Source organism: Nymphalis io, chromosome 13, assembly GCF_905147045.1.
Source record: "Nymphalis io chromosome 13, ilAglIoxx1.1, whole genome shotgun sequence".
Lineage (NCBI taxonomy): Eukaryota > Metazoa > Arthropoda > Insecta > Lepidoptera > Nymphalidae > Nymphalis > Nymphalis io.
This window is the reverse complement of record NC_065900.1, coordinates 4637784-4663607: the sequence shown is the minus strand read 5'-3', so window position 1 is coordinate 4663607 and position 25824 is coordinate 4637784. Positions and strand designations below refer to the sequence as shown.

The window sequence follows — 25824 nt, the reverse complement described above, 5'->3', positions numbered from 1 at the left end:
TTAAATAACCCGTATTGAGGAAACGAGGCGACAAAAGTGCTCACCCTCACATAATAGCTACTACTTACTGTAGATGGCGCAGTTAGAATTTATTAACATTGATTTCAATGTCTTGAAATCAATGAACAAACATCTTCCTATAAAGAAGTATTTTTTTACGAAATAGGTTGGCGAACAGACAATTGTGTAACCTGGTAAGTGGTCACCACCGCCTTACGTAGCCAATATGCCGCCAAGCCTTTTGCTTGTAGTTACACTGGGTAGGTACCACCCACTCATCAGATATTCTATCGCAAAACAGCAGTACTTGATATTGTTGTGTTCCGGTTTGAAGGGTGAGTGAGCCAATGTAATTACAGGCACAAGGGACATAAAATCTTAGTTCCCAAGGTTGGTGGCGCATTGGATATGTAAGCGATGGTTGACATTTCTTACAATGCCAATGTCTAAGGTCGTTGGTGACCACTTACCATCAGGTGGTCCATATGCTCGTCCGCCTTCCTATTCTATAAAAAAAGACGTTTTTATGATTGTTCAAAATTTCGGGTTCGCAAAAAAAAAAATCAATCCAATTGACCCAAAAGTTTCACATAATCGTTATATTAATAGCTAATAGTCTTAACGAGGACATTATAATATATTTGTGTGGCAAATATTTCACGAGATAAAGCTAATTATGTCAACATAGTCGGAGAAATATTTGTCAATGCGGATGCTTATTTGGCAAAGCTGTAACAAACATATAAAATGATGCCTGAAAGAATTGAAAATCTGAAAAATATCTAGATAAAAGCAACGCAAATGTTGTAGATAAGTCATTATTGATATATTATTTATATACATTATAAAACTTAATTAGACCTACATTTATGAAATCAGGTTGGGTTGCTTATAGAAATAAAAAAATATCGGATAGGATCGCATAAAAATATCCCACGTCACGAAAAAGTTATATAAGATATAACGTTATTAATGAATTTTCAATATTACGTTCGCGGTAGCTGAGTTTAATATTTTCTGTCCCTATTATTAGGCGTTAACACACACATAATTATAAATTATTTTTAAAGCATCTTAAATTATGTGCTTTACAACCAAACATAATTAATAAGTAGTCTGAGTGCGATGTTGGCTAAAAATACCTATAAACCTACCAATTAAAGTTGTTATTAATACTGCCTTTATTTACTGTTTGATGTGGTTTCTTAATTAAAACAAAGCTGATTTAATTTAATTGACCTAGCTATATGACTGGAGTAGTTCTTAGTATGCTACTTCTGAGAATTATATGGCCGAAAAAAATAATTTCTACACCCATTTACATTTTTTTCATAAAGCATACGCTTTTCCAAAAATATCTTAAAAAAATTTCCGTCAAAAAATGGACTTTTCTCGTTACGTACAAATCCCAAATAGAAATCTAAAAAATGTACAGTATCTAAACTAAAAAATATAAATCTTGTATTTAGCATATATAAAAATCAGTTTTGGCGGTTCTGTTTCGGATTTACAGTTGTGGCGGTTTTTGATCGCATATAAATTTTATCTGATATAATATCCTACAGATTGCTACATGCGTACGAGACTTTAAACGTAAAAATGTTCCCCTATAATAGCCTATATAATGCTGCCTAAGTAGCCAATCCCTAACGTTCAACTTAATGGCCCTATCTTAATGTTGATATTATATTTTCGTTATAGTGGCTTTCTTTTGTATCTAAAGGAAAAATTCTCCTGATGACTCTGTAGTTTATCTCCTATAATATATTAGACGTACAGTAACAATACGACAGCAGATCGCAGGTTCAGGCCTGGGTAAACACAACTGGATTTTATGTGTATAATTTATTTTTATTATTCATCTCATACTTGGCCGTAAAGAAGTTGTCATTTAGTTAAAATTTTACATATTTCGCACGTATTCGATTTCACATTCATGCTTCATCGAGGTAGAACATTATTTAAAAAAAACTAAACCATAGTAAAATCGTAGGGAGGTGGCCTTTTTCTTTGAGGGAACTTTAGATACAAGTTGGTTGTTTAAAACCGTAAACGGTTTACGGTTACAAAAAAAGGTTTTATTATAAAAATATTTTAAGTTAGTTTTAGCGCTTAGTTCAGCGCGTAGATTTATTAGCGTTTGTCAATTGGCTATGAAAATTAATATTTTATGACAATTATAGTAGTAAATTCTGAAATACAAATTAGATTAAACTTACGTATTCATAATATTGACATTATCCTATATAACGTTTTAATAATTACTATACTAAATCAAAATAGCGGAAGCTTAAATAATATAAGGAATAATTTATAAATCGAAATAAAAATATAATGTGCAAGATTTTAGTTAATTTTAAAGCTTAATAATTTACTTAGTTACATAATTTCAATAAAATTTAATTATTATTTCCTATAGGAAAATTACAAAACATTCTTTTTATCATCAATATAATATTTTATTGACTTGAGAGAGTTTAATATAAAGGACTGTATACTTGAATGTGTGTGTGTATGTGTACTACGCTAAAACATTTTTCTGTTAGGTATAGTTTAATGTTGGTTTATATTTCTTAAAGTATACTTAATACACACATGAAACCTAGTTTCATCAACCCATGAAGAAAAAAATGAATGAAAAAATTCTGTCACATGAGTATCCCTCTAAACGGCATTGGAGCAGCGTGGTGGAATCAAGGCCTTTCTTAAAATGAGAAAAGGAATTAATTTAGTGGAACATCTACAAACTTTTATATTACATTATATTTCTTGGGCGAAAGTAACCACGCAATATAATATAAAATATTTGATCGCGTTTTTTCTAAAATAAATTAACGGAAATTACAGTATATAGCCAAATAACACACAAGGAGCGAAAGCTATGGATTGATTTTTAAAAAGTCCTTTGATGTTTTATTTGAGAAACCTTATTGAAGTATATAAACTATAATCAATCTACTTATATCACATCTTACATGGACTGATTATAAAATAAATTAAGTGTTTGCAAGTAAGCAAAATATAGGCTTTTGCTAAGTGTGTCATTGGATGAAACTTACGTCTAATATACAGGCTCGGCCTAGTTTAGACGCTAGAGCTCGTCATTTAATAAAAAAGCGCTTACTTAAATATTGCTTATATCAAACAACAAGAAAACAATATATTAAGATATATAAATTTACATACACTTTACACAAATATATACTTGTAATGGGCAGAAGATTACGCTTTGCGGGGAAGGCCAGGCTATTATCAAATTATTATTATTTATCTAAATCATCTACTGGCGCATCTCGGGGGCAAGACCGAGACGTATGCCTACATATGTGTGTGTGGCGCTTTCTTATACCGTCATACGCCCTACGCTTCTGTACGTGGCGCGTAATCTATACACTCGATTGCTTTATATAATTAAAATTAATTATAAGAAAATTATTTAATATTTGATTTTCCGTTTAAACATAAAACTACTTTTTTTTTTCATTATAAATTGCTTTTTTTATAGAATAGGAAGGCGGACGAGCATTGACCAACGCTCTTAGACATTGGCATTGTAAGAAATGTCAACCATCGCTTACATATCCAATGTATTTTTGCGGTAAAATATCTGATGAGTGGGTGGTACCTACCCAGAGGAGCTGGCACAAAGCTCTACCACCAGAGCTTCAATAAACTCCGATGTTCCATTTGATACAGATAACTTATATCCATAAACGACATGATACGCCTTTTAAACCATAAGTGACGATTTGTTAGAAATATTATACATAATTCAATATCCAGTCTTTTCTCTATAAATCAAACTTATCATAAACATTTTCTTGACCTTTTTCCATTTATTCTGAATCAGGGCAGTCCATTTTTCTTTCCATTCAATTCATCTTTGTATCACTTGCATATCATAACACAGTACTGTACTTTGTGCAAGCTCGTCTGGGTAGGTACCTGGTAATACCTGAGAATATCTGATGAGTACCCACTCACCAGATAATCTAACGCTAAACAGCAGCCCTTGGTATTGTTGTGTTTCGATTTTAAGAGTGTGTGAGCCAGTGTACAGGCACAAGAAACATATAATCTTAGTTCTCAAGGTTGGTGGCGCATTGGCGATGTAAGCGATTGTTAACATTTCTTACAATGTGACCATTTACCATTAGGTGACCCATATGCTCGTCCGACCACCTACTCTATAAAAAAAAACGTTAGAACAAATCCTAACCGAAACTCGTAGGTTCAAGTGCGGGCAAGCACTACTCGATTACATATGGGTTTAACTGCATCGTTGGATTAGTGGCTAAATGCAAGTCCACAGAACCGGAGGTCCTGGGTTCAATTCCCAGGTCGGGCCAATTAAAATTGGGTTTTTTTTGTCGAAAAACAGTAGCCAGGAGTCTGGAAGTTGGAAGTGTGTACACTTCCGTACGCCTCGGAAAGCACGTAAAGTCGTTGGTTCTGCGCCTGAACTCTTTCCGGTCATGTCGGATTGCCATCCCATCGGAATATGAGTTAGGTAATAGAGAGTGCACCTTTGTTTGCGCACACACTTGTGCACTATAATATGTGTAGGACATAATATGTAAGGCAGTTGGCTAATCTCTCTTGAGATTGGCCAACTATTATATTAAAATAATTATTATTATATGATGGTAAGTGGTCACCACCGCCATAGAGACTGGCGCCGTAAGAAATATTAACCTTTCCTTTGTGTCCTTATCTTTGTGTCTGTTTGAAACTGACGACAAGAGTAAAGACGTCACTTACAATATATACGGTGAATATTTAAGAAAATTTTTCAAAATCCATGTTGTATATTACTCGTAAAACTAGAAATTCCTTAGTGTTTCTTATTTTCTTTAAATTTCTTATTTGTCAGCTAAAGATGTGCACGGTAACTATTATTTAAATTATACTCTTGTTTCTAGCAACACCTATCTAAATAATAATGCTCTGAATTTACATTAAAACTCAGCTGTAAGGCTTTGTGTTAAAATAATGTTTAAATATAAAATAATATGTAAAGAATGTGCTTAGGAGACAAAACGTATTAATCGCATCGATTAGCATACATCTTCACTGGCTGTTACCGTTTAAAACAAATTACTATTACTATTTTTGTTAGGATAACAATGCATAAAAAAGATTGTTCTAATGGTCTTTTATAGCAGATATATGTAGATCTAAGATTTTTGAGAAATGTAATATAAAATTAACTTTTACATATTTATATTCTTTTATTTACTAAAGATTATAAGTATGACATTACAACATACTAAGAAAAGTATATTTTGACTTGATGTTATGAAATTAAAAGTATTTACAATTCATCATTTTTGTTCCAGATTCACGATGTGGCTAAGAGGAATAGAAAATATGAAGGTATGTTTGTAATTTAATAAAAACTAACCAACTTACTTATAAACGTTGCTTAGTGGCTGTTACTTTAAACACTGATTTTTGCTCTTTCTGTCATTATTGATTTGATATTCGAAAGAAGAAGACAACCAGCTTTTTAAATCACTTGCTAGGTAACGTTTATGAGTAACGCTGATATTTTTTTTATACAAGTAATATTCGTATTTCATATAATATATATACATTTATATATGATTATTGCATGTTATTATTGATGAAAAAGAGTAATTACTGAGTTACTTGAGTACATTCTGATCTTTTATTTTATATTATAAGCTGACATTTTTTTTATTTAATCCAACTTTATTTACGATCATAATTATGCAATTATAAAATAAAAACGCAAGATTTAATGCCTGAAGGTAAAGTCAATGGCCTGTCTTGCCGTGATTTACAATAAACTACTAAACATTCAAATCCGATTGACATGGATTTTATGTATAATAAGGTCCTATAACTCCTTTATAAGGCTGCTCATTCCCAGACTATCAGGCTATAAGAAATAGAGAATAAGAACATCCACATGTTTGCGTATATTTGCTTTAACAACAAATTTATTTTAACAACTGTATCTCCTTTCACTAGAATATCATAACACTAACTATAACAATACTAGCACCTTACCTAATACATTCAACTACTTTTTTAAACAAAATAATTCGTAAATATATATATTTAAGAAGTAGAAGTTAATTATAAAGTAAGTTGAACCAAAAATGACAAATATATAATGATATATATGTTATTACTAATACATAAACAATCCGTAATCCGTCCGTAACAGCCTGTGAATGTCCCACTGCTGGGCTAAAGGCCTCCTCTCCTCTTTTTGAGGAGAAGGTTTGGAGCTTATTCCACCACGCTGCTCCAATGCGGGTTGGTAGAATTCACATGTGGCAGAATTTCAGTGAAATTAGACACATGCAGGTTTCCTCACGATGTTTTCCTTCACCGTAAAGCACTAGATGAATTATAATCACAAATTTAGCACATGAAAATTCAGTGGTGCTTGCCCGGGTTTGAACCCACGATCATCGGTTAAGATTCACGCGTTCTTACCACAGGGCCATCTCGGCTATTACATAAACAATATGAATAACCAATTTACATGCAAATCAACCAATTTCATAACCGAATTACAATATCACTTTAGACATGAAAGCATTTGATAATAGTTTCTATGACATATTATATATTACTTATGCTAAAAGTATGACTATGGTGTTCAGAAATGTATTTTTTTTTATTTCTCACTTGTATTGTACGGACTAAGACTTTTCGACTTATGAAGTCAATCGAGTAAATCTTTGAATGCATGCTTGTGACTGAACTTAAATATGTTGAATGGTTTTTTTTAGTTAGCGTATCGTGTGGACAAAATATAATATAACTATAAAACAATCTTCTTTTATAGTATGAAATTTAGTAAAACGTAGAGAGTTTAACGTAAGAAACGAGAACCAACAAGGATTGTAATGTATTGATGGTAGTAACTAGCCAAATTTAATATCGTGTAATGTATTATTACCAAATGAGGATATGAGCTAACGTAGCCATGAGCATACGGCGTAACACTAAAAGTGTCAAATTAAAAAATGCATCCTCATAATTGTTGGTCGAAAGCGACCAAATGTCCAATTAAAAAAGCATAGAAATAGAAATGGAGCAGGTTTGGAATTGCTGTTAATAAAAAGTATACAAATAACAAGTTTATAATTAGCTTCCTATTTAGAAATACGGTATTTGTAGTGTAGTTGTGAAAATATTTTTTTTTTCAACATTTGAGTTTTAATAAAGGTACAATGTTAAATAGGTCAAGCAGTTTTGTTAGTTTACTGTTAAGTAAAAAAAACAATCTCCTACATTTCTAATTGTACACTATATGCACACTGCAATAACTAATACGTAACAAGTTAAATATCGATAACGATAACAACCCTGGATCATCGATTTAATATAGGGGACAACACATCACTACTTTGACGTATGTATTTGTTTGATCTCCTCTCTCAAAACTCCCCGAATAGAGAACAAGGACCACTGCAGTTCGGTCTGATTAAGCTATATAATCTTCGGTTCTGGGATATATAATAATATGCTCGTTCACACAATACTTTTCATTTATTTATTTAATATTAAATAAAACGTCACTAAATCGAGATATTGCATTCGTTTTGATATTCTCGTTATTTATTAATTTATTTGATTATCAAAATCAACTTTTGTTTGCCAGTACAAATTAACATTGATAGGAGATTGATTATAAATCAACCTCATCACTGCAATACTAATCTCAAAAACATGAAATAACTTGCATTTCCCAGTTTTCTCTTCAAAAACTTAACAAATTTTCATATATATATTTTTAAATGAATACAGGAAGAACCTTACAAATGTCTATTTGCTTTTTTTGGTTGAGTTTGTTTGCTATACGTCTGATAATTGCCGCGTTACTAAAATGAAATTATTTTTGCTTATAAAATAGGCTAAAAAAATATCGACATATATTTATTATAGTACTAATTTCATAGACCTCAGTACAGTCAATAACATTATTTATTCATAATAAAATTGTAATCTATATAACTTTTCCAACAAGTTATATATAACATATATTGACTATTATTGTGCTCAAGTTTACCTGCATTACTATATTATTATACTTGTAGCTATAAACGCTGACGTGCTAACGGCCAGTGGACATCCGTAGATACAACAGAAATAAGCGTTTCACTTAACAAGATATCGGGTTTTGGCAGGTTATATTTTAAAACGGTTTGCGAGAGGAAATTGTGGAAATGTATTTTACAACGATACGTATGACGTGTCGATACGTTTAAAGCTCGTGCACTTTATCGCCGTCATAGTAAATCAGTACGTATGGAAAGATACGACTATTTACGTGATGTTATAATTTTACTAGAAACTTTTCCTATTATTGCGTCGATAATAAAGTTCAAAAAAATATATAACATCCATTTATTGCATATTATTCTATTAATGATTAAATATACAATAAAATGATTTATTCTCAATTTCAACAACATTCCATATCAGTACAAGACTTTCATTAAAATGACAGTTCATTATTGATTGTACTTCAAGATTGTTTTATTTATTGAGACATTTTAGATCACACTTTTGAATAATTTAAGCACTTCATTCGACGCATATAAATATCTTTAGAGTCTTCGTTTTCCATGTGTCCGTTGTATCCTCGAAAACGAGAAAAATTATAAGCGCAATCGAGGCACGTAAAAACTCAGTGGCACTTGTTTGTGTTAAAATTTGCGATCTTTGTTTCAAATTTTTTATATCTATTGCACCATCATGGCTCATAATTTAGCTTATCATTCCGTGGATATACATTCATACGTTATATTGTTAAACAAATGTTTTTGTTGGTTTGTTTAAATGGCTTATACGTTTCGTCGCATTGTCTGAAGCGAAATGACTAACTTAGTAAGTTATGTTAGGTCTTGTGTACACGTACTAAGTTTACTCTTCACATTCTAGGAAATTATTCCAATGTAATATTCGATGTCATGTGTCCATGTATTTTATGTGAAGTATTTAATATATATTTACTCGTACATCGTATACTTTGACTAATATAGTACTTTAAGAAAGCGATTGAAAACATTGGAACAGTCATGCTTAGACAAGAGAAGCAGTTTTTAAAACATGTTAGAATATTAACAAATTTAAACTCAATCTCAAATGTGTTATTTTAAACAAGAAATAACATTATCTTTATTAATGAATATAATATGTATAAGAAAAAAATGTAAAAATCATTAGAAGTAACCAAACTGTTCTTATAAGAAAATCCGTTCTTTAACTATCATATTTTTGGCCATTGTTTTCAAATATTAATTAAACAGAATATTATAGAAAAGTCATTAGATCTAAGTAACTATGCGAAGCCGTATATCTGTTTGAATTGAACTTGAAATTATATCTATGAAATATAATCAATATTACGGAGTCCGAAAACAAAACTGAAGACCGTTTTTAAAAACCAGAATCAATATTATGTAAAAGTAAAACAATTACAGATTACTTGAGACCAAAAAATTTTGATTTTCAGTTTAAGCTTACGTATTGATTGGATGAAGAACTTAATCTTCTTGTTATTTTGACCGATATATTAAGAGTGTGACAAATTGTTGTAGACTAACCATGTTCTATTATAATTTAAACTGATTTTCACTTTATCTGTGAGTTTAATTAGTTAACTTGTCATTATATACCAAAAATAGAACACTACAATACAATTAATATGTAAAGACAAAAATGTCCTTGTATATTTTTATTGTATAACATTGATTGAGTTAGAATTTTTTTTAGACTTTGGTATTGTAAGAAATGTTAGCCATCGCTTACGCTTGAGAACTAAGATGTTTTGTCCCTTGTACCTGTAATTACACTGGTTCACTCGCCCTTCAAACCGGAACACAAGAATACCACGTACTACTGTTTTGTGGTAGAATATCTGTCGAGTGGGTGGTACCTACCCAGACGAGCTTGTACAAAGCTCTACCAACAGTAAATTTAGATTTAGATTTATATAATAAATAACAATTTAATACAATCGATAGTATACAACACACAAACGATATTATCAATTACAGACGCATATATATCTAAAAATTTACGAATAATAAGGATTTGGCTATTTTGTTGATCGAAACAATTTATCGTTTTGATACGGTTTCGAATCTCATCGAAAAGCAAAGATTGTAGTAAATTGACATCCGAAAGACACTAGTAAGACCCTACAAATAGGATCGCATATTATTGAAGAAGTATGCATAATAGAATACCTCATTCTAGTATTAAGCCGACATTTCTCAAATCGTTATTAGTCAACGATAATAGAATTTTTATTATTGGCGAAATTTCTATTATGGCACTAATGATGCGCCATTATTCACTAGATAAAAATAGTGCAAAGATCTAGTGAATAATCTACTATTACAAAATGATTTAATTACAATTGAAAATAGCTACGAAATTTTAAAGAAATACTTAGTGTATAAATCGAATTACATAAAATTAAATTTTAAAGAAAATAATATAATAATGCTAATAATATGTTGACTCAGCTCGATCTATGGCTTTCTACTATTCTTTCCTTTATTGGTAAAATTGAATTGTTGACTTGACTATACATATGAAATATACCATAGGTTTATTTTAGACTTAATTTTATGTCGCAGAGTTACTGTAATAGGCATAATATTAAAATATAATTTAGGTGTTTTGAAAATTGCCTTATTGTTTGTAATTTGACAGCTATTGTAGTTTTTGCAATTATATTTGTCATAAATCCGCTTAACGCAAAAATAAAGGATATTTCACTATTAACAGATTCCTCGTACCTTATTTAATGTATTTTTTTCTTTTTTTATAGAATAGGTAGGCGGACGAGCAAATGGGCCAATAAGCGGTCACCACTACCCATAGACATTGGCATTGCAAGAAACGTAACCATCGCTTACATCGCCAATGCGCCACAAACCTTGGGAATTACACTGGCTCACTAACCCTTCCAAAAAAAGAAAGCCGAGATGGCCTAGTGGTTAGAACGCGTGAATCTTAACCGATGATCGTGGGTTCAAACCCGGGCAAGCACCAATGAATTTTCATGTGCTTAATTTGTGATTATATTTCATCTCGTGCTTGACGGTGAAGGAAAACATCGTGAGGAAACCTGGATGTGTCTAATTTCATTAAAATTATGTCACATGTGTATTCTACAAATCCGCATTGGAGCAGCGTCGTGGAATAAGCTCTAGACCTTTTCCTCAAAAAGGTAGAAGATGCTTTAGCCCAACAGCCTGTTAATGTCCCACACATTAACAGGCTGTTACTGTTACTGTTATTCACCCTTCAAACCGGAACACAACAATACCAAGTACTGCTGTTTTGCGGTTAAATATCTGACGAGTGGGTGGTACCTACCCAGACGAGCTTGCACGAAGCCCTACCACCAGTAGATATTGTTTGAAAGACAATTTCATATATATACTGAAATTACAATTTAATTGGTGTTCATTCTTGACGTATGAAATTGACACGATTACATGCCAATAAATCACTGATATCATACAATAATTACGAAATGGTGATATTACAGTTTTGAAGAAGGCTGCGACACCTAAAAAACACCATCGAATTTTGCTCGCTACATTGTTTACTCCAAAACTGTGTCATGCGTCCGCATCCTAAAAGAGGGTCATTTTCATCGAGAACGTTTCACGTTGAATTTTGCTTTAAATTTGTTAAGCGGCTGATTTGTTTTAGAAGTGTTTGTTTAGGAAGCTACTTACCGTTTGTTTGGTTAGTGTGTTGGTATGCGAAGTGGTACACGTGTGTAACTTAACCTATGATAAATTTTATATGTATTTCTATTACTACTATATATTGACGAGCTTACAAATTCTGTAGTCTTAAGCGTATGACTTTTTGTTTAACAACAGTAATTTATTTTAAAGTAATATATGTATAGGGTAAAATGTTTTTTTCGTATTTTATATACAAATTCACTTTAAAATTTTTTTATCACAGTTTATTTAGATTTGATCATAATATATTTGTCCTATTTTGTTCGATAACTTATTGTTATTTTGTGGGTAGTTCTTCTGATCCAAAATTTACGACAAGTAATTTTGACAATCCTCTCTTGATATTAACCTATAACTTTTATATAGGTAAGTAGTCTGGGCTTTGGCTTCAATACACTAAATCTATTGAGGTACTTATTAATCTGCTCTATTATTATGAACTTATAATGTATTCTGATTGATCTGGGTTTAAGTACCTCAACTATCAACTTGTCTCTTAACTACCATTATCATAATAGAATATTCCTCAATATTTATATGCTATTTATTATATTGAATAATTTAATGTATTGCCTTCATTTTAAGCTATGTACAGTCACTTTTATAATTAAACAAAAATATAAGCAATTCTTAAGTGTCATAAAAAACAGCCGAATTGAATTTAATATAATGTAATTAGACTTATATATTATGAATATATTTATTTTAAGTATATAATCACTTGGTGATAGGGTAGTGCAAGTCCGTTTAGGTTGGTACCACCTTTGGTTGGTTAGTATTTTTGTGTTTGACTTGTAAGGCGACTGAGCCAGTGTAACTACAGACACAATCTACTTGGTCCCAAAGGTTGGTGGCGAATGCGCCACATATTAGAATTATTAAGAAATTATTAAGAAATATTTATATATATAAGTAAATTTTTCTTACAATGCCGATGTCTACGATGGTTGGTTGGTGACCATGTCCCGTTCCCTTCTGCCTAGCAACTACTTATTTTATAAAAAAATATGTACCGTGTTTCACACTGTTATAAAAACTAGTCTGCCTATACATACATATATTTGATTGTGGATAATATAACATATATATAAAAAGGAAATGAATGTAATCCCTCCACATGAAATATCGGTATCACAAATCGCAATCTTCCAATTTAGATTGAAAAACGGTTCGTTCCGTTTATTTGTCAATATCAATGTCGAATTGATATATATTTTGCTAAAAAAATATAAAAGCAATTTATTCTTCCTTAAATATTTGATGTTTGATTACTTTAAATGTCTCTCAAAATCGTTACGGGTGCCTCTGATATTTTTATCTCTTCAAATATTATTTTAAGACCGTTATATAATTGGTCGGTTCTGCGTATATATGCATATACGCCCATACGCCTAATTTTTCTCTTTTTACTGTTACACAGCTAGATGCTTTTAGCTTTATGAGAGATTCAAATTAATTAATTAATTACGTTGATAAGGCATGTAAGCCTTTGCGCCCTTTCAATTTAGCATACCCTAAAGGTGACGTCATCGATTTTGCAAATTATATCTTGGCCTATACCTTTCAACGGTTCAAAAAATATTTTTACCTTTAAACAATATGTACTTTATGAGACGCGTTTTTTTAATTTATTTAATTTAGAAACAAGGATCGTTGGTGAGTAAGTAAAGTAGTAAATAATAAAATAAATAAAAATAAGCCTGAAAATGACCCACTGATGGGTTAAGGCCTCCTCTCCCTTTTTTGAGGAGAAGGTTTGGAGCTTATTCCACCACGCTGCTCTAATGCGGGTTGGTGGAATACACATGTGGCAGAATTTCGATGAAATTAGACACATGCAGGTTTCCTTACGATGTTTTTCTTCACCGAAAAGCACGAGATGAATTAATAACAGAAATTAAGCACATGAAAATTCAGAGGTGCTTGCCCGGGTTTGAACCCACGATCATCGGTTGAGATTCACGCGTTCTTACCACTGGGCCATCTCGACTTGAAATCGATCTCGTTGGTGAAATTAGAAAAATATCTTTTGATTCGCAATCAAACTAGCACAGTCGAAAAGCAATTATGAAAAAATTAAATTAACTCGTAGCAAACAGTCGTGACCTCATCGTTCCGATAAAACAGTACCAGTGGCACGGAAATGTTTTTTGCTAACTTTGAAAGTTAAAAAAATAATAATAATATATTAATTTATTTGTTAATGCTTTATACAAATTTTACACAACGACAATTAATTTTACTCAGAAGTAAATATTCTCAATATACTATATATATTATAGAATATAATGTAACTTGTATGGCACACGTAGCTAACAGACACAACAAATGAAGAGATTGCTAAAAAAAAAACTAAAAAGCAAAATAAATATAAAATTATATCCGCACAGCTATGTACTAAAGAACTATTAAAAGTAATAAAAACAATTTTATCACGTCAGAATTTATCACAATGTGTAGCAATTTAGCCCATCCAACCCTAAGGTGTCTTTCATTAACGTATTTCTATGAGCGTCACCTCTTTTTATTTCGATTTCTTTAAAACATATTTCAATTTCGAGTAAGCTACTGGTTAGAGAAAAGTAAGGACAGGTATGCTACGAATAATACTTAAATCTTTTATAAACATTTAATGTATAATTTACTTTGATATGGGTTACTTTACCTTTTCGACAGAATTCAAAATGAGAAGAGGTTCCATGTTCGACGAATATGTTTTTATTAACATCCTTTTGAGTTATAGAATTCACATGAAAATATTTTTTTATAACTGTGTATAAAATTACGAATAGATGAATCCGAATTAATAAAGAGTAGTCATTTGATCGATGATTTATGAAATTTACTTCAGTTAATATAAAACTAAAGACAAACGCAGTAATCATTTTCAAAACAGTCATGTAATTTTGTGAGCTAAAATATTCATAAGAAAATTACAAATTACTACCTTCTATTCAGCCATTACTTATAATTTAATTAAATCAAATCCATTTACCATAACCTGTTTAAACTCAATTGAAACCGATGATCTATAATCTTCTATCATTGCTTATATAATATGGGACGTAAAGGGAATACGTAGAAGAAACCTTACAAGTTCAAATCAAGTCATTCGAGGCAAACGCAACTCGACACCACTCCCTAATCCTCTTATCCTTACAGACCTTTTTGCGTATACTGCAGACTTTTCAATAATTTAATATTCTCAACCCTATTGCTATAGACATAAGAAATTAATTCGTGAAGGGAATTTTATATTGGAAATTTTGTATCGGCTGATATGCGTCTTATGTACTTATTTCGGGTTCACGGATCATTGGGCTTCCATAAGGAGAGTAAATATTTCGGTTATCGTGTGTAAATTGAATATCGTTCAGAATAATGATAAATTAATTGAATACCTATTGAAATATAAATAAACCTTATGGTTTTGGATGAATAGAACTTATAATACGTTGTACGATACGCTCTATTAATCCAATAATGTATAATATAAATTACCAGATAATAACAAAGTAAATTAAGACAGACGTGACGTGAATTTGAAGTATTTAAAATCATATATATCTATTTTGTTCGTATGTGGTGTATAAGTGTTAATCGATAATCATATGTTTAAGCGTTCTATAAAAGTATTTTTATTTAATTAAATATTTTTTACGAGAATCCCTTTAAGTAACGCACAGGTTAACTAGAATACATCCCTTCATGGGATAAGTCTGCCTTTGTAAACTTTTATGTTCTTTTAAGGTATTATATGTATATTTTCACAGATATTTTAATGACCCATAAATATAACATATTAAACTATAAAATATATATAATATATTTTTATTGGTGCTTTGTTCAGATACAGGCGGTATCAATCACATATTCTACCGCCAAATAAGTATTGTTATGTTCCGGTTGGAAGAGTGAGTAAGCCAGTTTTACTACAGGTAAAAGGGACACAATATCTTAGGTTGGCGGCATATTGATAATGTAGGGAGAGTGCACAAGTGCGCAAACACAGGTCCTTCCCTAGCTCTTATAACCCGATGGGACAGCAATTCAACACGAACACGACACGGGTTTAGACGCAGGACGCAACGGCTTTAGGTGCTTTCCGAGACACGGGAGTGTACACACTTCCAACTTAGTCTGGATTTTATGTTAGAAAATGCTCCTGAGAATTTTGTATCAGAAAAACCCAATAACTTCATTGGCCCGACCTGCAACTTAGGACCTCCGAGTCTGCGCCCTAACATCTAGCCATTAGATCAACAAGGCAGTCGCTCTATAATATGTCCTACGCAGTTGGCTAGTCTCCCTTGAGACTGACCACCGTGACTGAAATTGGTCAGGGTATCATCGTGATGGCCTTATGTTTTGACAAGTAGTACAAAGTGCTTGTCCAAACTTTTGTATTTGTTCATGCATAATCGGATTGGACGACAAATTTGACACAACCAAAAAAGTTCAGGTGCAGGACCAGCGGTTTTATATGCACTAATAACAACATAAAGACATTATGATGTTCTGCTTAAAGTAACTCATAATAAACATTGCACCATTATAGAGTTTATATGTAAATAAATGCTTAATATAGGAATCCAAGCTTTCCCTAACAATGTTAATCGAGTTTACTAGAAGTGAGTTTGAGATAAAACTTGTTCAATTTATGTTGTTTCGGATTGGGAATTTAAAACAACGTTTGAAATGTTTTTAGGGTTCATTATTTTACATACAAAAAAAAAACAAAATGTTTGTTTGACTTAATATAAAAAAGATTGGATTTTTATTGAGTATTGTTAAGAAACGCTTTTCCTAGAAGTTTCTGACGAGTTTGAAAACCTAAATTTGAAATCTAAGTGAATATATCTCTGATGTACGATTTATTTATAACATGTGTTATATATGTGCTTATGAACAATAAATGTGATTTAGTAAGGCGTTAAAAAGTAAAAAAATGGGCATAAAAATGTCCCACTTTTGGGAAAAGAGCTCGTTTCCTCTTAAAGATAATATTTGCAGCTTAGTCCACTGCGGCACTCCACGTGCACACGCAGGTTTCACGATGAAACCGAGTCCAATAACGATTATAAAATTGAATTGAAAGTGATAACACTTAGTAAATAAAACTAAGTGATGGAAGCCTATGTTTTTACTTCTGACCTTCGATTCCAATACATATCTGTTTGTTCTTTTCATCGAGTCTTGTACTTACAATTTAAAATTATACAGTCATAAATATTTATGTTTTCCTAGTGTAAAATCAATATGAATTAGAATAATATGTTTCTATAAGACTGAAGAGATGTTTGAATTGTCCTCCAAACCGATTTCGGCCACGGCGGCTAATCTCAAGGGAGATTAGTCAACTACGCAGGAGACATTATAGTGCACAAGTGTGTGCGCAAACACTTGCAACTTCCAGACTCTGAGCTGCTACTGAGAATTTTCTGACAGAAATACCCTATAAATTTTTACTGGCCCGACCTGGGAAATGAACCCAGGACCTCCGGGTCTGCGGCCTTACATCAAGCCACTACACCAACGAGGCAGAGAAGAGATGTTTATATGTTAATTTAACGTAGCGCGTGCCATTTAAACGTAATGTGATCTTCATAGAACGATACATTAATACAATGTCGCCTAAAATGACGTGATAAACTACAAAGTACGGCTTACGAACGATTTAATTTGTTCATTTGAATGTTTACGATTCGTCTTTTAATGTGTATATGAAAGTTTCGTTTCTTAACTAACTTTATTACTATTGTGACATTTTCATTATTACACATTAAAACGTGATAAAAATATACTTATCCAGAGTATAAGGCGAGTATTTTGTACTTTTATGACTTATGTAAAACTCTCTTATTTTTTTAATTTTTAATAATTGGAGTTTAATAAAAAATTACATACATACACAAGGAGAGAGAGATAAAGAGAGTTAGATATAGTTATTGAAAGAGAAGGCTGTATCACACAGACTCAAACTGTGGTTAACTCTAAACATAAATAATTGATAAAAAATAGTAATCGAATTATAACAATGTTATAGATCTTATTTTATGTATAATATATATGAGAGAACCTAAAATTATTGGAATTCTAGAGTAAGTTTACGACATTAATCGGTAAGTGGGTTTGATTCCGGAGTTTAAGCGACTGAGGTATCTGCGGTAATGTTGGCGCTCTGCCAATTCGAGGTTAGGTAAAGTTCGATAATAATAATAATAATATATCAATCTGTTAAGAATTTTAATTGAAACTTTAAGTAAATCTATTTTTATAAGGGAAATTTAAAACGAATATAAGAAAATTTTATAATTATGAATGAAAGGTAGTGGTCTGATGTTGATAAGATTAATAAGTTAAATAACATATGAACTGAAGGCAATATTGTAACTGTAGAATTATTAAGAAAACTCTTGTCATACTTGTTTTCCTACGAAGGCTTCACAACAAAACTAGCTGCACAAATAAAGCAATATCTCACTAAAGTTTTTTGACGTGGTAAGCCTTCGACATTTGATTTATGAAAATGGAATATAATATGTTCATAATATCCCATAGGGCATTGCAGATATCTTAACGGAAAATGTGCTTAACTTGTGTATATCATGCTGGGTTTTCCAAAAGAATATCATGTGGAAAACTCGTGACGAATCAAATTATGCTACATGTAGCCACCAAACCGTACAAACATTCTCCTTATGAGGAAAAAGAGGCCTTTGAGCAGTGGACCGTTCAAGGCTGTTAGTTAAGTAATATTTAAACAAAGTAATTACTTCAAATAATTTTTAAACTCAGCTATTTTTATATTACAAATCGTTTCTTATTCTATATGATATGATATAAGAAGCTAAAATTTAATAGTGATTCGAACATATATAGTATGAATAGTTAAAAAATAGAGCAGTTCAACTTGTAAATTACATTACAAATATGCTCATAAAACCCAACTCGAAATAAATACAACATTTTGATTTGATTTGAATCTGTTAAATTTTGTTCGAAATGAAAATGATTTATGATATATAATATTTGCAAGAGTGGCTACCCAGCGTCAACACCAGAACTGGCGTTCGGCCAAATGTAGAGCATTCTTTAATCCGGAGTAAATAATAGCAATTGTAAACAATGCACTGTGCTGTAATGCTCTCGCGAATGATACATTGCGAGAAATATTAAAAACTTCTGTAAAAGTTGAACGCGTATATTTAATGAAAATGTTTATATTTTTTGATATTTAGTACACTCCGAGCAAATGCTATTATTAAATATGATTAAAACATTGATTATTAGGAAGTATATAAGGTATAAAAATATTATTATTTACCACTTTATGTATTATTTTGTAATTGAAAATTTCAATAATAAATGATAGCCTATCGGTGTGAGTCAACAAAGGTGAAATTTGAGTATTTTTTTGAATTATTTTTGAATAATATGTACTAACGCTGGTCATTATGTGAATTAAAAGGTAACTTAAATGCACAAATATATTTTGTTTTATACCATTACATACTTAAATTCTGATACAAATTTAATTTATATTATGATATATTATATCATCATGGCCTGCTCCAAGAGATGAGTATAGTTTCCAATAGACAGCTACGCTCGTGGCTAAATATGTTGATTTACAAACCAAGCATGAAAGCGTCTTCATGCATGTCTTCGAGCTAAGAAGTCAAACCAGCCATAGTCGTGAACGGTATAAAGTAAAAAAACTTAAAATTTTAAAACTTTCAAATAGATTTTATCATAAGATACGAGTTAATTTTTTCAAGAACGAAACTTCATGCAATCGAATTATAAATTTACGGTACATAGTCTCATCATTAATTTAAAAGTATTAAGAAAACCTTCTAATGTTTTCAAGAAGCGAAAAGCGTTTGCCCAGTAGTAGGACATTTAACTGGCTGTAACTTTACTGCTATACAAAATACTTACTATCCTTATTAAATTCAAACACAAAAAATATAAATCAATATTTTTAGTCTTGTCACAATAAATATTGCTTACAAGCAAATCGTCAAGAATGTTGATTAAATTCTCTTTCAAAATAAAATATTTTTAAATTGTTTTCCAACAAAGTAAATTTGTCTCAACAATTTCGTTATATCAGACACTATCTAGATATTTCTTACTCAGCTATTTACTCAGATATTTTGCCACTCGAGTAAATTTTAGCTTGATATCGGAAATTGGTCTCAAAGATGAGGTAAATGTACTAGAAAGTAACTATTTAGAGAGCTTACAGTTTTGATATAAAAAATAAAATGGAATTAAGATATATTTTCTGCTCGAAATTTTATGTAAACTATTGAATAATAATGATAATATATCCTGGGAAATTATTCACACACACCCATCTGATCCCAAACTAAGCAGAGCTTGAACTATGGAAACCAGATAACGGATATACTACACATATTACTTTTCTTTTGTAAAACATACTTATATAGATATTTACCTCAGACTCAGGACAAACAGACATGTTCATGCACGTAAATGTCTGTCCTGGGTGGAAATCGAACCCACAACCTTAGGCGTGAAAGGCAGGTATCTACCAATCACACCAAACGGCTCGTCAAATAATATGTATATTCAGTATTTGTGTACTTGCTTTAATGAAACTAAAGCCATATAAATTAATTATATAATTATTATGTATGAATGCAAATGTCTGTAAAATCTCTAATTTATCCGATAAATTAAAAAATAAAATAGTATAAATACAAACCTTAAATTGCTTGTTGACTTTTGTTTAAATGTGTATCAAATTGTTTTGTATACAAATTGGATTGTTTTTAATTCATTCGTGTGAAGATTATGTTAAGTGGATAATGGATACACGAAAAGGATGCGTTAAAAACGTTTGAAACATATTGCAAATAAAATTGAAATCCATTAAATCTTTTGTATTTTTAATTTTTAGTCATTGTATAAAAAAATATATAATATTAACGTTTAAAAATTATTCAAGTATCACGCAAAAATATTGCCGTTTAAAATGAATTTATATAACAAAAATATAGTAATCATTTTAATTACATAAATATTTCATTAAAGTGAAATTAATTTTCTATGATAATTCGAATAACACTAAAATAGTGTATTTATTTAAAATTTATTGATAATAAGACAGATGGGTGAATTTTATTACTTATATTGTATGGGCTTACGCATTTACCTTCATTAGATTGAGTTGAATATTCGTATCGTCCTGTCTATTGCGTGCAGATAGCTAAGTAAAATTAACGTTTAATACATGGCGCATCAGTTGTAATGGATAATAATTTACAGAAAAAAATAAGGAGCCATTACAAAGCGCGCTGAGCAATACTTATTGTAAATTTATTATTAAAAACAGCCACCTCTGGACCGATGACAGCGGCCATTTTACACTTAATCGGAGAGCTTTTTTAAGCGGTGATACAAAAACAGCGCAGGAGATGTTATTGTGCTCAAGTTTGTGAGCCAACACGGATGCACTCTTTATTCCAACTTTTAAAATCTGATGTGATAGCAATGACATGACCGGATAGTTCAGGCTCAAGTACACAGTAGTACAGTAGTAAAAACACTTTATCTTCCAAACCTTTGGCTGCTAATAAAAACTTATTACCAGAAAAAAAAATTATTGGCCGTACATGGCACTCGAACCCATGACCTCGCCATTTTCCTTTTAAGCTAGCCACTAGACAAATACGTTATTAATATTGTGTAATCAACACGAATGTTTCAATATTATATATTAATATAATGTAAATTAATACATTAGCTTATTAGCGTCAGTCATTAAACATATTGTATATTATTGTATATAAATATTTGAACACCCTGTCAAAGGATTAGCGTAATTGCATTACATAGCAAACAGGCAAATGGTATGAATCCACAAATATGTTATAATACAATAAAATGGAATAGAATGTACATCTACTTTTATTATATTTTTATCGCTATAATAAAAATATTTTACCATTGTATGACAACTAAATAACGTGTATATATAGTTATTATGACTGCCTCGTTGGTGTAGTGGCTTAATGTAAGGCCACAGACCCGGAGGTCCTGGGTTCAATTCCCAGTTCGGGCCAGTAAAAGTTATTGGGTTTTTCTGTCAGAAAATTCTCAGTAACAGCCCGGAGCCTGGAAAGAAATTGGAAGTGTGTACACTCCCGTCCCTCGGAAAGCACGTAAAGCCGTTGGTCCTGCGCCTGAACTCTTTCCGGTCGTGTCAGATTGCCGTCCCATCGGATTATGAGAATTAGGGAATAGAGAGTGCACTTGTGTTTGCCCACACACTTGTGCACTATAATATATCCTGCGTAGTTGGCTAATCTCTCTTGAGATTGGCTGCCGTGGCCGAAATTAGTCTGGAGGACATTATTATTATATATAATTATAAAGTAACTAAAACGCGTGAATCTCAGCAAGCATTTCAGGAGTGAAATATTTTACTAATATTACATATTTATAGACGCTTACGACGCAAAAAATATGAGTGAGTTCGTAAATTTTTCACTATAATCTGAATTGTTGCAATAAGTATCATAACAAAATTGTATGATAGAACTTTAATACCTTGAGTTACTTTCACTTCCTTAGATTATCGTGTAGAAAATTCAGTGAGCGTTAAACTCATGTTTTTAAAAAAAAAAAACTTGTACAATAGAAATTTTTATTAATATAAGTATTAGATGCAGTAACTCAATAATAATATTTTTTCTTGAAAATAATCAATTTTCTACTGAAACTATTCTATAATAAGTTTCCTCTCCATAAGCACAATTTATTAATATATACATAAGTGCACTATATGAAAGAATTTGTAAAATCAATAATTTTATGACATGCACACAGATAAAGGTAAAATAAGATAGATTTTAATTAATTAATTTTTTTTTTTTTTTATATTCGCCGGGAGGGCAAATGACTACTCCAACTGATGGTAAGTGGTAGTAGAGTCCAAACGCGACGACGGCCAGTACAGACGGGAAAAACGTTCTGCACTAGCCGCCTTCGCCTTGCCGGCCCGCAAGATGCCTCTTCACGCCTCGTTTGAAGGAACCCGGGTTGTAAGAGGAGGGGAACACGTGAGCTGGTAAGGAATTCCATTTTTTGGAAGTGCGACAAAGAAAGGAGTTGCCAAATTTCTTTGTTCGCGATGGAATTGATGTCACAGCTAGGCGGTGACATCGAGAACCAGCTCGCGTGGACTTAAGAAGGAAGGGGGAAGCAGGAATTAGAGAGAATAATTCCTCAGAGCACTCGCCGTGATACAGTCGATAGAAAGCGCTCAGTGCTGCTATCTCACGACGCAATTGTAAAGGTTCAAGGGTGTTTGTGACCTTTACGTCGCCAATAATGCGTACGGCACGTCGCTGCAACCGGTCCAAGGCCTCAAGTAGGTACTTAGCGGAGCCATCCCAAAGGTGCGAGCAATATTCCACGCAAGACCGTACCTGTGTTTTGTACAGCAGGCACAGTTGTTGTGGCGTGAAAAAGCGCCGCATCTTGTTCAGAACTCCGAGTTTCCGTGAAGCTGTTTTTATAACAGCCTCGATGTAATCCCTTGGACTAAGGTCGCAGCGAACGTCAATCCCCAGCATGGCGATTTTGCTTTGCATCACCAGCGGAGTACCACAGAGGGAGGGAAGAGGGGAAAATGTTGACTTTTTCGCCGTGAGAGCGCATACCTGTGTTTTCTTGGCATTAAACTCAACAAGATTATCAGAGCCCCATTTGGCGATGAGCTTTAACGTCCTATCGAGTTCAATGACAAGATTCTTCCACCTCTCCTCAATTTCCGCTCGCCCAGCCACTGCGCGTCCGTGGTATCCACCATGCACTGTACTATCGTCTGCATAGCAATGTATGTTCCCAAGAGAGAGCATATCATTGATATGCAAAAGAAAGAGTGTGGGAAAATGTAATTACAATTTCTCTTACAGATGTTACTAACTATAAACAGTAATTAATTTAATTCGAAAGCGATGTAATAAATATCGCATTTTATATTCAATACTCGAAATTATTTATAATAAATTATTAAAACAAATTGTTTTACAATTTACTTTAGCAGGTAACATACGATAACGGTGATACAAAAAGTTTTATTCGTTGCCGATATTTTATCTGAAATGGATGACTCGATAAATTTATTAAAATCCTCGAATCGTGAATTCGTTCGTTCGTATTCGTTAGTTATAAAAATTGCAGATTTTTTTTTTATATATTTCTGCCAAATCCTTTTTCTCATAACCCCTAAAAACCCTAGAAGTCTATATTGCATCTATCACTTATCAATTAACATATAACAATATAAATAGAAAGTCTATTAATATTATAATATATCATAATTTAGTTTAGTGTAAATTTATACATTATGCGTTGATGGGCGTCAATTGTTCAACCAGTATTATTAAACATGTATTATGTATAAATATTTAATAGTCTGTCAGAGGTTTTGCGTAATTGTGTAACAATGTCAACAGACAAATTGTATTAATATAATACATAGAATAGCTAGTCTAATTATGGGTTATTTAAATGAAGCGATATAAAAATATGATAATGTAATTATGTAATATTGCTTTCATTCTTTCTACTTTCACCAATTTATGAATTATAATATAACATCTTAGATATATAAAGTAGTGCATTGACATGAGAAGACGTAGTTTATGCGGGGTTGTAGTGCTTCAATGTATATATTAGTCTCCACTTAATACGGATATATTTACTCGTCTAAAATATATGTATTAACTTATACAAAAAAATATGTGTCCCGGTAACTAGGCAACATTACAAAATATAAAAGTCAATTTTTATTTACGCTATTGTTTTTATAATTCGTTTAATTTTATACAATACTGTAAAATAATTCAAATTATTATAAGTAATTATTTTCAAATATAAAAACCATTAACGAGACTGAGTTACTTATAAAATATCGATATGTCTGATATAAAATATCGGTTACCGACTTTTCTATAGACAGTTCTTTAAGCCAGATCTGAAAACTGGCTACTTGCTAACGCATTTTAAAAACTAGCTTTTGTCACGGAATCATCAAGAAAAATATTTTTGATAGTTCCAATCATTGATACCGCTAAAACTATAATAGAAAAAAACCGTTTATCTATTCATCTTTTGTAATAATCCACGAAAGCAGTTGACTTAACAATATACTAATTGGCATTCGCATAGTATCGCAATATTTTAAGGGCAATCGATTTTCAAGGTTTAGTTAATAAAGTTTGGGAAATATTATGTTTCAAATTAAAATTACAATAATTCAACATTTTATGTACATTTAAACTTCAGAAGTACTTGTTTATAATTTAAAAAAAAAAAAAACTCACTGTAATTTAATGTTTCTTGTTATCTTATTATCTTATCGTTAGTAAATGTATCTTTAATTAAATTTAGTCTCTTACAATCATTAATTTATCTCTTTTCGTGGCTGAGGCATTCGAACAATTCTGCGAGCTGTATTAGCATAACAAGAGACTTGAATTTACCGTGAGTTTCTCCATCATTTAACTGCGTGGAACGCCCATTTGTTACGAACTCTCTCAACTACCTTTGTTACACGCTTTGAACGGCTTTAGTGGTACAAAGTTAGTTATAGTTCAAAGAGCAAGTTGACTGCGGATGGAAAGACGTCTTCGCCAGTTTGGTGCGTTTTTACTTTCTACGTTCATGTTACTAGTTTGAATTTCAAGTCATTTTCTCTCTTATGAAGTTTGAGCTTTCGTTTTGAGCTCGGTTTTGTATTTTACACTCGATTTAAATTCACAGAAAGTAAGTATTGAAGATTTCCTTTAAATATTTATATCTAAATTATATAATATGTATTTCGTTTTTCATATACTAGCTAGTAAGTAGTACATGAAAAGCGAAATAATTTAACTTCAAATAAAAAAATGCCTGGTTGTTAAATTAACAAAACCTCATTAGATTCAATACGGTAAGGTGATCATGAGTAATAAAACACTAATAACAATGGAAAGGAAATAATTAAAAATCACTTGTCCGTGCTACCTCGAGCTTATCT

The 25824-nt window shown here is 31.6% G+C and overlaps 1 protein-coding gene across 3 annotated transcripts in view; it reads left to right on the top strand.

The window, feature by feature from the left end:
• Positions 1 to 25824, top strand: part of LOC126772803 (suppressor of lurcher protein 1-like) — a 110690-nt gene that overhangs the window by 44672 nt on the left and 40194 nt on the right. For all 3 annotated transcript variants that reach the window (XM_050493392.1, XM_050493390.1, XM_050493389.1), the window contains exon 2: positions 5340 to 5376. In XM_050493392.1, the coding sequence (XP_050349349.1) occupies positions 5347 to 5376 (30 nt within the window). In that variant the 5' untranslated portion in view covers positions 5340 to 5346. The remainder of the gene's footprint in view (positions 1 to 5339; positions 5377 to 25824) is intronic.